The sequence below is a fragment of the Nothoprocta perdicaria genome, unplaced genomic scaffold, assembly GCF_003342845.1.
Source record: "Nothoprocta perdicaria isolate Ctin4 unplaced genomic scaffold, notPer1 scaffold_126, whole genome shotgun sequence".
Taxonomy (NCBI): Eukaryota; Metazoa; Chordata; class Aves; order Tinamiformes; family Tinamidae; genus Nothoprocta; species Nothoprocta perdicaria.
In genome coordinates, this window is record NW_020454383.1 from 1,483,016 (window position 1) to 1,496,257 (window position 13,242).

At 43.9% G+C, this 13,242-nt stretch overlaps 1 protein-coding gene across 1 annotated transcript in view; it reads left to right on the plus strand.

Moving 5' to 3' along the window:
- Positions 1-13,242, plus strand: part of LOC112942348 — a 32,451-nt gene that overhangs the window by 8,188 nt on the left and 11,021 nt on the right. The window contains exon 2 of the mRNA XM_026033253.1: positions 7,836-11,439. Within this exon, the coding sequence (XP_025889038.1) occupies positions 7,848-11,439 (3,592 nt within the window). The 5' untranslated portion in view covers positions 7,836-7,847. The remainder of the gene's footprint in view (positions 1-7,835; positions 11,440-13,242) is intronic.

Here is a 13,242-nt window from a genome sequence, read left to right on the forward strand (position 1 = left end):
TTTTTTTTTTTTTTTTTCTCCTCTTCCCATAAAGAACTGGAAAATAACTGTGACTTCTCTACTTTTTATAATATCCTGTGTTAATTAGAGTGTTAGAAACTACCACTAAATCTAGATTACAGTTATGAGCTTTAATTACCTACTACTCTAATTGTGAAATAATGGTAATTTGTGATAGTAGTTATAAAAAAGCTTCACAAAATTGATGTATAGCAGTTATACTATTTTAAATATTGATTTTTTTTAACTGTTCATTCTGAAATGAATACTTCCTGTTATTTAATTTGTAATATTTCTGTGCTAGACTTTGTGGAGTTTTCCAGGGCCTTTCCTACCATCTCATTTTTGTCAGTGTTTGTTTTCAGAGTTAGTTACCTGGAGCTACTTTAGTTTGAGTTGCCTTCCAAGCAAAGTCCCTTTAGATCAAACCCTGTATGAGAGAGAGCGAGCTCTGCTCGTGTCAAGGGAATGGTACTGTAAGTCATGATGCCAAGATCAGGAAACATCAATAACTGATTTTATTGCACCTGATTTTAGTTCAGGCACTTGTCCATGGCAAGCAGCAAGACTTGTACAGTGCAATGGCAGGACTTAAGGAAAAAAAAGAGGAGAGGAGGAAAAAAAAAAAAAAAACCACATTTTTCTTTCTTTGAGAGCTGGTGGCGGGGGAAGGTTTGCCCTTTTTCTCACTAGTCACAAGTTCAGCTTTAATATTTTGGCTTAAGAAAAATAAGATAGTACGAGATCCTCCTCATTGCCAATGTTCCTGTTTAACCACATGATTCTAGGAAGTGGGACTATACGAAAAACAGAAAATACTGTGATGTGCACAATAAGCCCATGCCAGTTGGCTGTACAGGAATTGTGCTGTGAGTAACAACAAGTTTTCCATGTGTTTGCATTAGTACCTTCCTATTCAGCACCCACACAATTCCTGTGGCTTTGGGCGTGTGAAGCAATTTTTCCAGGGGGAAGAGGGAAAGGGTCCTCTCTGGTGCTTTCCCACATTTACATTTCTTATTCCATTTTATTTATATTTAATACTCTTTCCTCCCAATAGCAAACACGTTTCATTGTGCTGGATAGCTTCTTCGATCTAGGTATATCCATTACATTTCCAAAAGAGAACAGTTCATTCCATGAAAAGCTGGATTAGGGGAGGATTGGGCCCAAGTCTGTTTTCCCTCTGCACCCACCTTAAACCTTTTGGATGCATTAATTTTTTTCTCTATCCAGTTTTTGGTGAAAAGTTTCTGTATTGACAACTTTTTAATTCTCTGTCATGTCTGCATTCTCTCTCTCTCTCTTTTTTTTTTTTTTTAAATTTGTCATAAATCTGGTTACTGAACCCATAAAATAATTATTTTAAAATATGGGTAACTAATGCTGGAAATATATTCTAGAATCCCAGAATTTAAGATTTTATTTTTAGTTGCTGTCTCATGATAGGTTGATACCAAAGTACTTTAAAAACTTTCTCTGATGGCGCTAACCATGTTGAAGCCTGAACCTGGTACATGTTTGTGTGTATGCTGCTTAGGACTAATGACCTTGTTAGGATCATTGTGTGATGTACGAGTGCAGTTTTGTTGGTAGTACTAGGGCTGGTTTCCGTTGCTCAGGATATGCTTTACCTACATTGATACAAAAGCACAATTTTGCTAGTATATTTATGGCTTTTTCTATACAGCTTATCAGTGGTTCTGTACTGCTAAATGGTTCTGTTCAGCAGTGGTTCTGACAAACATCAGTAATGGCATCGAGAAGACTTGCTGTTTTCAAGGTGGAACCTGATCACGCTGTGAAAGCGATTATATGATGTGTTTGCCAAAAAACATCAGACAGGATAACTTGGGAGGCCTTCTCTGCAGGGGAGGACAGTGTGTTCCCATTTAGTTTGCTGAATACCGTTCCTCCTTATCTGTTTGTAGCTTAACTGTGCTGCAGACAGCTACCTGCAGGTACAGGTAACGTGACAAGGACGGCACTCGGCAATGGCTCCACCTGGGCAAGGCCAAGCTTTCAACTGTTTCCGAGCCCTTTGATGTTTTAATGGCATTTGCATCTGTCAAGATGGTTTGGTGGAAACATTAGCATTCTTTAATCTGAGGCTCAAAAATGGCAGCGTGGGATTCTGGCTCATGTAGCTTAGCAAAAAAACAATGAAATTTCTGCAGCTAACTGAAGGATCTCCTCCATCCAGGCCCTGGATCACTGTTTAATGAGAAGCTGGGAACTCTTCTAGTTCTCAGCAAGTCTTACAGCAAGGAATCTGTATAGCGTGTTCCACAGTGTCCTCCACAGCCAAGGGCGAGTGCTCTGCATCACAGTGTGCATTTCGGAAGTCTTTGCCTCCTTCTTGGCTCCAGATGTTTCTGTCGGTCTTTTCTTCATTCTCAAAGTTTGTAGAGACACCTGCATAGAGCAGCTTGCAGTAACTCCATTCATTGCTTTTGCTGGGGAATTATTTCTGTCAGTCCAATACCATCAGTATGTAGTGTTAACGTTAAATATTATAATTAATTTAAAATAAGTATAGGAAAAATATCCTTGTTATCTTTGTCAATTAACAAATCATAAGATAATTAATAGGTTCACTGTATCTTTACTGTGCCTCTCATTAGTGGAAGCTAGTAGGTTGTTACGGGGAACATGACGACTCGGACAAACTCTCAGCACTTGTGTGCCAGGGAAGTCCTGCTCACTTCTTCGGAGCTGTAGTAGCAACTTCCAGAATACAAGTTCCCAGAATACTAACAGCATGTAGACATAGTCTTGCAGAGCAGTACACTATAATATTTTGGCACACACTTATTTTTTTATTATTATTTTATATGCTTTTTCCTTCAACTTCTGTTTGTTCTCCATATCTCCAAAACCATTTCTAAGTAACATTAGTTCCCTTCTTCATTCTTATCTCTAGTGCTTGGTGTAATCTCTTCCTGAGCTCAAAAGTGTTGACCCTACTGCTTCACCTCTCTTCAGGGGCTGTATAGTGATAGAGTAGCCCAGTGGTGCTTGGAGATCAGCAGTTTGGACCCAGTGGCTCTTTACTGTGGCAGCAGACTTGCAATAGGCTTCTCTTCTGTGGTGCGGGCATCAAGACAAGAAAGCACCGCGAAGCTACACCGAGTAGCTAGTTGTTGGAGAGCAACAAAATAAAAAATGAGCCTTGTGGTAGGGCATGCTTTGTGTCAGAGCAGTCCAAACCCCCTTTCAATGTGTTTTACCTGACTGAATTAAAACATAACTTCTAGGTAGGGATGTTAAGTTTGGCAGCAGTTTTCTTACAAAATTAGCTCTGGATTTTGTGTTGAAAGGCAGGTTCTGAGCTTGCCTTGAGCCCTCTTGACTCCTCTTAAACCAGATCTGAACTATGTGATGGAGATATAGTTAAGATGGCAAGAAATAGAAGGGGCTCTGCACACTCGAGTTGCCTGTGCCCTGTCAGGTGGGTGTTACGTGCTGTGCTGTGCCATGTCCTCCTTGCAGCTGTTGCCTGGTACCTGCACGGCAGCACCTTGAAACTGGCTTAAACCTTTCTGCACCAAGCTGAGGTCGCATCGGCATGGGTATGTCCCAGTCATTGATTCCCAGGCTTTGTTATGAAAGAAAAAAATCAATGGCCTTAGTCATGCCTAACCGCCTGCAAGCAGTGCAGATTTCTCCTATCTGTTACAGACCATTTCTTGCTGTTCTGTCTTTCCCAAAGTTACAAGAGCGCTCCAAAAGAGGGGTAGGGGAAGCGCAAAGCCACAGGCCCTGGTGAGCAGCGTGTGTCCCTGGCTGCCCGAGCGACTCCCTCCTCCCTCGGCTTCAGGTGTGGGTCTGTGAGGCCAAGTGCGGAATGTGTCCCTGCCACGGCGCACCTGGGCCTGAGACCGGTGCCACGTTAGACGCGGGTTGCCCTGTCGCCTGCGTTGCTCCCGTTCCCGGGAGAGGGCCACGCGGTCGGCGAGGTGAGCAGCTCAGTGTGCAGCCTGCCTTGGTGCAGCTCCAGCTCGCAGCCTCCTCATTGCAGGGCAGGGCATGTTCAGCCAGGAGGTGTTTACAGCAGCAAGGGAGTGTTTGCGCCTGCTCCCGGCCGCCCCAGCGCTGCCGCCGCTCACGGCACAAGGAGCAGGGACAGGGGGAGCTCCCCAGTGCGGACCAGGGCCTACGCGCAGGGCAGGAAGCCAGGGTTGTGCAGGAGGGTGAAGATGGCAAAGTCAGGAGTCTCTCGCTCATTGGAGAGTGAGGACTGGGAGGCTTGTGTACCTCTAGAGTTACTTAGGATTAATGCAGCGTTTAATTCTGCGTGTGAATATATTAATTCAGGAATAGGAGCACCTTGTTTCCTGACTAACCAGAGGGCTTGTCTGTGCCTGAGCATGCCTCTTTTTTTTTTTTTTTTCCCCTCCACCTCTCAGACTTCCCATCTCTGGGAGTGTGTGGGGGGAGGGGATATAACTAGGTACTTCCTATTTACAAACAGAAATACTTGTCATTTTCTCTGCAGGTGAACTGATCCATGTTAGAAGCATGATAATTTATGTTGTTTGCTGTAATCTTGGAAAACTGCATATGGATGTATTCATTACAGGAATTGCTTTGTCCACTGGTGCTTTCACTCTTACCCTTCACTGTTAAACTCAATAGGCCACCTTCTTCAACCATTCCCCTTCCGATTCTCTGCTCGCCACAGCGATTCGCTGTGTGTTTTTGTGCTGGCATGCAGCCAGCTGTGCCCCCCGGCCACTCCTCTGTCCATCCAGCATTACCTACACATTACACACCAGCTGCGTCCTGATGTCCTTGTGGAGAGCTGAGGTCTCATGCTTCCAGGCCCTCTTGGGGGGCAACGTGTGGGTAGCCTGTCTGGTTGGGAGCCCCTCTCCCTTCGGAAGTCGTGGCTGAGCATAGGCTGGAGAGATGGCACCCTGAACACTGTGAGATTGAACAGTGATACAAAGAAGAGCTACAAATGCTAAATAAAAGATTTCTCCATGAAGACCAGTTCATGGGCTTTAGCACTAAGCAGACTTTCGGGTAGAGGACCAAACTGGCTTGTGGTTGGAACATAATGCAGCAGTGCTCCAAAGGGGATCTCTTCCACTAACTAGGCTCCTGTATACTGCTTCTCTGTATTTGATTGCTATAGGTGCTGTTAAGGTTGAGTTTTGTTACTTCTTTCCATCTCTGTGAAATCCTTATTGCAGAGATTTACAGCTTTGACCTCAGTGCTCCGAGGTGCCCCCAGGAGGAGCTTGACTGTGTCCCAGACCAGTTGTCTGGGATCTCTCTGCTGTCACTGCACAAAGTTTGCCTGTCCCTTCTCCTGTCTAACTTAACAAAGCTTGTTCTTCCTGAGGAGTGCATGATACCTGACAGCAGTAACACAAGATAAATCCCCTTTGGCAACTTCTAACGCACTGTGCACTCCCCCTGTTCTTGTGTGCGCCAGGATCATTGTGAAACTGCTCCAGCTGCAGCTCTACGCTACTCCTTTTACCTTGGCATCAGAGCCCAGGAAGTAGAAGCTAAGACTTTCAGCTTTGTTAGAGGAAACTCAGCGTTGTTTACATCTGTAATGGCTCAATGAGCAAGAGCTCTTCCTTTCACAGGACAGGTTTAAGGATTTTGGTATTCAAAACCTTTTAGAGCATTCTGCCTATGCAGATAAATCCCCCTTAGTGGTCATCTTTTGTCCAGTGCCACCAAATTGCTTCAACAGCTTCTCTAGTTTTGGGATGACCATTTTTGAAAACTGTGTATTAGCTGTGTTAAGCAGTATTTCTCTTTCCCTATGGCAGGGGAGACTCAAGTTAGACAGGAGGAACAGCGCAGCACAAGAATGATGTGATGTGATCATGAAGTTTACGGTGTAGGAAGGGTAAACGCATTTATTTGGGATGACAGTGGTATGAGTTGACCCTGCCTTGGACAAAGTGACCTCTTCCAAGTTTATGACCCTGCTCTTTTCTGTGTACTGCTAGATTATGTTTCTGTGCAACCTCACAGCACTGTGTGTGTGCAACAGTGCCTATGTCCATATGCAACAGTTTCAAAAGATGATTTATCATCAGGAAGGTAGTTGACTGCTGACTGATAACAGTAACATATGGCAGAAGGTCTGTGTAAATTTTCCAAACCATTATATGCTCTTAAGCACATAATGTTTGCTGAAGTTATAACTATTTACAGCTACTTGCAAGTTGAGGGGGGAAGGAAAAATCCAGATTGCAAAATAATCCAATTTTTAGATTATTAAAATGAAAGATTATGTGAGAAAAAAATCTAAGAATTAATTTAACTGATCAACTCTTTTTTTTTTTTCTCGAAGTTCTCATAAAATTGATAACCTTAAATTTATAGGGATATTTTGATTGTTAAAATGTTATCTGAATTTAGTTGTCTGTTTTGAGAGGTAATATATCTATATAATTTATTTATTGCACAAGTAATATGAACTTTCTTGAGCCTTGGATCTTTTGTGCTGCTAAGATGCTGCTTTTATGGGGTTTATTTTGTTTTGTTTGTTGGTGCTTTTTCAGATTAAAAAAAAAAAAAAAGTGGAATATGACCTAAAGCTGCAGGATTGGCTCCTGGCATCTGGAAGCTTTTACAATTGTAGGGATGAAGGAGGAAAACACTGAGGCTTTTGCTTAGGACTGTGGCTCCTCATTGTCGTAGTTCCTTCCTTACGTGCTTTAGTATGACTGCAAGATTACTGAAAAGCTGTATTTTTTTTTGGTAAGCAGAGGATAGAGAATAGAGTGAAAAGGGCTGGAATACTAGAGAAATGTTCCAAAGCAGAGGAAAGGTGGGGAGGTGGAGCCAAAAAGGTTAGTTTCTTTCCCTTCTTTCTTAAGGAGACTATGAATCACAGGATATGTAGATAAGTGGAATACAGAGAAAGAAAAAAAAAGGGGGGGGGGGGAATGAATCAGATAATGAATCAGATTCTACCATCATTTCAGACAAATTCCCAAATGCACATTCCCTAGTGCTTTGTCATGCTTGATCTTCAAATGCAGTAATGCATGGGAAATTTCAGTACATCCTTTAGAAGACTGTCCAGCAATCCTGAGGGTTTATTGTTTTGTTTTCCTGGAAAGACAGTCTAAATTATGATCTTATTTCTCTTGGTAATCTGTAGTTGTGTCCATGCACACGATAGTTACTGCCTTGAACCTTTGTGGTTTAGAGCCTTCAAGTATCTTATGTCTTATGTCATGTTTTAGTTATCCATTAATTAAATGCTTACGTTCCTAGTTCTCATGAATCAATTTCTGTGATCGTTTTGTGGTAAGTTTCCCTATTAAACCTACATGCATAGACATTCAGTAAAGAGACCAGTCAGCTCTAAAAGCACACGCTTCTGTTGATATCGAGATCTCTAAGTAATCTCAGCTAACCACGGGAAGAGGCAGTGAGTATACATCAACCACACATCAAAAATTAGTGAAGATTGTTTGATGGTTTCCTTGTTCTCTGAAAGCCTTCTGGGTTTGTTCTTTGGGTTTGAGGTGGCTTGGAATGACCAGTGCTTTTCAGAAGTTACTCTGCAGATGGGTGTAGAGACGCTGCCATCTCTCTATTTCTTGACTAAAGTCACTTTCTGAATTTGCGTATAAAAGTAACAAGGCACTAGTAGGGTAATTTTAGTGTTATAACTGTATACTGAATACTTATTACTGAGTGTTTGCCTACCCTCATACGTAGTGTTTGTTTTCCAGCTCTTATCATTCTGAGTATGTGTTTTACTTTTTTCTTGGACACAATGTTTGAAAGTTTCTTAAGCCTGCCAAATCATTCTGCAATGGTAACAAAAATATGCATTTTTTCATTGACAGGATGCCTCACTGATGGAGTCTGAAGAAACCGTTGAGGGAGGTACCACCCTCCTAGAAGCCAGCAGCACCACTGGGGAGGCCTGGGATTCTATGGTGGCCAAAAAAGAACACCATGCTCCTCATGCATCAGTACAGATGAGCCCAAGCCCAACTGATTCCGCAAAGGAATCAGAGCTTAACTCGCCACAGGACTGCTTTTCTGCTCCAGGGCAGTCAGCAGAGATGCTGAGCAGAACCTCTAACTCTGTGCAAAAGGTGTCAGCAGGACTGGAAGAGCAGCAAAGTGCCAGGCGTCAAAGGGGACTCTCTGAATGCGAAGGAGAAATACTTTTGGAGGAGGGTGGGCTGGATTGCACGCCCAAACTTGACCAAGTAAGGCTTGTGGACCTGGAAAGGAATCAGGACTCTTCCTCTCCCAGCACGGTCCAGGATGGCGACATCATCCTGCAGGCTCTGGACCTCAGCCCTGAATGTCCTCAGTGCCAGGTGGAACAAATGTCTTCTCACAGCTCTCATGCTCAGGCCCAGTGTCCAAAATCCCCTTTACCTGATTCCCCTCCCTCTCAGAGAGAACCAACTAAGTGTTTTGTGGTGTGTAAAACCATTTCAGAGGGCCACTATAAGGCCGAGCCTTTTCTGGATAAGATCGTGACAGAACCTTTGCAGGAGTTTGAAGCTACTGGAGAGCAACAAAACAGCACAAAAGTGGTACCAGCAACTGATGAGCAGGCTATCTCAAGGGCAGCAGCTGAAGACATGGCTAAACCTAACACTTCTGAAGATACTAAGGAAAACATAAGAACACTACAGGGTCAGGAACGGGATACAGAGTCTTCCCACCATGTGTCTTCCAGCTTAATAGATGACAGCCAAGGAAGTTCACTATATGTGAAGGAGAACATCTCAGCAAATGAGACAAGAAACAGCAGCATGGCCAAGGAGCAGGGAACAGTGATGATCATTAAGCAAAACTCATCCATTTCTGAAAGTCTTAGTCTTGAGGAAGATGGCTACAGAAAACTGGAAGGCAGACCTGCCTCTCCAATACTGTGTGCCATCCAAACAAAGGATGCTGTTAAAAAAGTGGAGAAAACAAATGCTTCACAGCATAAGCAACCAAAACATGAGGACCCAGAACTGGATCAGGCAGTGTATGAACTTCAGCAGGCAGAGCAAGAAGAGAAGGAGACAAAGTTCAAACAGCAGAATCTGCGAGAGAAAGAAGAACCAAAGCTAGAGACAAAAGATCAGAAAAACAAAGAAGGGAATGAGCTAGAACAAGAACTGCCAAAGGAAGAGCTTGACCGAAGGGCTCTGTCGTCAGCCTTCAGTTCAGAGACATCAACTGCTTCCAGGCACAGGGGACACTTGAGTGATTTGAAGAATGTTTCTTCACCTGAGCAAACAGAACCAGCATTTCTTCCTGAAGAATCTGTCTCTGAGAGCCAGCAGCCTGATGAAGATGTGCTGCTGACAGCCTTTGCCAGAGCAGCGGATTCTGCAAGTCAACCAGCTGCTGCAAGTCCTTTGTCATCGATTAGCCCGAACCGCATAGATGAAACTCCCGTGATGTCCCCATGCACATGCCGTGTCCCTGACCAGGCAGCCGACCTGGAAGACTCAGGCCGCTTCTCCATCAGTGGTCAGGACAGCTCGGAAGCTGACTGGGATGACAAAACAAGACTGAGCAAGGAGGATGAGCACAGTGATGGACATGAAAAGAAGTTTGATAAAAGAAATGCACCACTGTGTGAAGGAATGGCAGCATCCTTTAGTGCAGAGAACTTGGAGGCTTCTGTTCCAGCATATTCTTCCTCTGGTACCAAGAACTTGAAGCCACCTGATCCCACAGATGTTCATCCTATTACAGAAAATATGGGAAAATCTGAGCTTCAGGGCTTCATTCCAGTTCTACACTCAGAGATTACCTCTTTAGCTTCAACATCTGGCCCACAGAAACAGGATGATGATGATGATGATGGAACACCCTCTGTGAGCTGTGAGGACTGTCCTGGTGGCAACCTGGACAAATTGTCAGGTTCTGTAGAGAGGCCAGTCAACCAAGCTGCTCTGCTGTGTGTGCCGGACCTAGCACTGGGGGAAAAGGAAATTTTAAATACAGATTCGGGGGAGGCCTACATTGCCCACGAACTGCTTACCTCTGAGGAAGGCTTTCATGAAGAGCTTCATGGCCCATCTTCTTTCTCTGTAGCATACATGAGCTCTCCTTTGGTGGAAGAGAGCCCTTCTGGAGATGGAGGAACAGTGAGTTTTGTTGCAGGGCCTCTAGAATCACCCCAAACACCAGACAGGACTTCGACCCCCTTGAGCCACCCAGAAACAATTCAGCAGTACCAAAACTCCCCAGAAAAGGTTGTCATTATCCAAGGAAGAAAAATGGAAGAAAATGTGGGTCAGGAGGCACAAAAAACACCTTTCCTTGGTCAGGGTGACTGGAATTTAAACCAAGAAGAACCAGGATCCAGAATCTCCAGTGTCTTGAGCAATCTAACTTGGCCTTCTGAGGAAGCTACGGTAATTGCTGTGAAACAGCAAGGACCATCTCTCTCTCCTGCACCTGAATCAAGCCTACCTCTGGTGTTTGAGCCTGATGCCAAACAGCTTCCAAATCTTTCATCCCACACCCAAAGCCCCAGCCAGGATCAGGCCCCTGCACTTAATGAAAACTACCTTGGCCAGGCTCCAGATCTTGACAGTGACCAGCCACCAGCTCCTGTACCCTTTTTCAGCTCAGAGCTAAACTGTGCTGTAGACAATAAGGAGTTACTAGACATTCCCCCTACTGTGAGCCACCCGCTCCAGACTGTCACATCTGTATCTGATTCTAACACTGTGGCCTCTGCTCCTGATGCAGAAGTAAAAGAGAAAGATGTCCTTGTTCCAGCAACAAAAGAGTGGGATCTCTGTGACTCAGGTACCCAGGACACAGAGAATTCCGATGATTCAGGGGTTGGTCTGTTATCCAAAAACTTTTCTGCCATGGCAAATGAGCCATTGGCCCGCTGCTCTGACACCAGCCCCGAAACAACAGATCAGTATATGGACCCACAGTATGGCAAGTCCTCACCTGATGACAACTCTTGGCCTTCACTGGAAAGCCTGAGAACGTCCACAGACTCCAAGAACAGAGACTCCGTACAGCCGCTTCCAATGCTAGCATTCACCAATCCAATCCACTTCCTCCGGCTCAACCCTCCGTCGCCACCAACCACCAGAACAACCTGTGAAGAAGAGGTCTCAGGGGAGATGCAATGGATGCAACAGGCAGACATCTTTACCATGGACACAAAGAACATCTCTGCTCTGGCAGTGACTACAGAGAAAACAGAAGCTGAGAGGAGGGCCAAGCAAAGGCTGAAAGTACAAAGAGAACAACAGCATTCAGTAGCTCAGCCAATGGGGGAAGTGACCAGACATTCACCCTTGGAAAAATCATCAAGCTGGCCAGATAAAAAATTGATCAGAGTGGTGCCACAGGAGCCAGTAGCCAGTCAAGAAAACCCAGTTAAACGTCGAGTGAAAAGCAAGGATTGGCATCGTCAGGGCCTGAAAAGAATATCAATACCATCAGACATCTTGCAGGGTGAGTCCTTCCCCTGTCCCCAAAACTTACTGCTGATGCCAAAACTTGAAATAGGCAATATGGTATGAGAGTTGAGGTATTGGCACTGTTCTTGTCACTTCTGGTTTCTGATAATACTTCTCACTCTAGCCTGTGTCCTTGATGTCCTTTTCCAAGCACACAGCTCCAATTCCCCTGTCCTTTAACCTTGTATCATGTTTCTTCTAAATTTCTTCCATGTTTAATGACCTATTGCGCTTGCTTAATAACACAGGCTATTTTGGCATACCTGCTGGAATCAATTTCTTAGAGCTCGATTCCTAAGTTTCTACTAGTCACCTCTGCCATCTTCGCATGGCTGTTCCATGTTGCTGCATATCAGTAATGGCTCATTTCCAAGCACTAAGGAACATGCATGCACACACCCTTAGCAGCCTATATCTGTTGCAGCATGTTTTAGTTCCCTGTTTATTGCTACCTCCCTTTATTTTGCAACTCATGCTCTTAGGTTCCAATCTGGCCTTCTGGAAGAGATGATCCTCCTGAGAACATGCAATTTGAGATTGCAGATAGGAGATTGGATTTGTCAAATCCAATATCACACCTTTGGTAAAAGCTGATTCGGTGATGCCAGGAATGGAAAACTTACATCCTCTGTAAGCTCATTCAGGCTGTATTTTCTGTGAGGATGCATGCCTGTTCTTCACTATATTTATTTACATGAATTATACTTCTAACATGATGGTCTTAGCTCTTTAGTTTGTTTTCTAAGCTTAACCAAATGCTGGAGTACAGGAAAAGGAGGGGTGCGTAAGGCATGCAAAGAGTTTGGCTTTAACATGTAAATGAAGATTTTTTTTTCATAGTTTTAACCTGTAAATTACAAATGTTAACATTAAAAGCAACAATATTATCTTGCTTCTTACCCATGCTTTAAGCATTTGTCACATGTGTTTATTTTCAATCCTTTTTTAATTAAGGGTCTCTCGGAACAAAAGCCCATACTTTCCCCATTTTACATAAACAGAAGCTGACTCAAAAAACAGCACTTTGTAAACACTCATGTAGTAGATGCATAGTAGATGGCAACGTTTGCTCTCATGCCTGATCCACTAGACTGCACTTCCTCTAAAACTCTTGGTATGTGTAACTTTTAGATTCTCAGTATTTATACCACAGAAATCACAGAGAGCTTTGTGGCTCAGTGGCTGCAAAAGGAAGTATAAGACTTTCAGACATGGCTAGCAACTTGGGGTCCATTGGTCTTCAGCTGCCTGATCCACACTGCCAAAAGGGGAAGTACAGCTTATAAAACAGAACCCATACACAGTATCTTTACTTGGAGAATTGGAAATGGAAGCTTCTAGAGTTCCCGTCACTTCTGAAAGTCGCTTTATCCATTTTCTTGGATAAGAAAAGCTACTTGCACTGTGCATTCATTATTTAATCATAGTAATTGAGCCTGGAACAGGCTCAGTGGAATGCCTCAGTTGGCTCAATGGAACAGGCTCAATTACAATGAGCCTGGAACAGGCTGCACAGAAGGTTCTGGAGTCTCTTTCTCTAGAGGTACTCAAAACCCACCTGGATGCCACCCTGTGCCATGTGCTCCTTGCTGGAGCAGGGAGATGGACTAAATGATCTCTAGAGGATCCCTTCCAACCTTAATGATTCTGTGATTCTGTAATGTGAAGGATTATTAATAAGCCAGAAAGTAGCTGACTCGAAGGTCAGGAAAGCAGCTGTATGCTTGCCCAAAACCACCAATTAGGTGGGGTTTAGGTAAGTGGTATCTATGTATAATTTGGCTCGTAGCTTGACTCT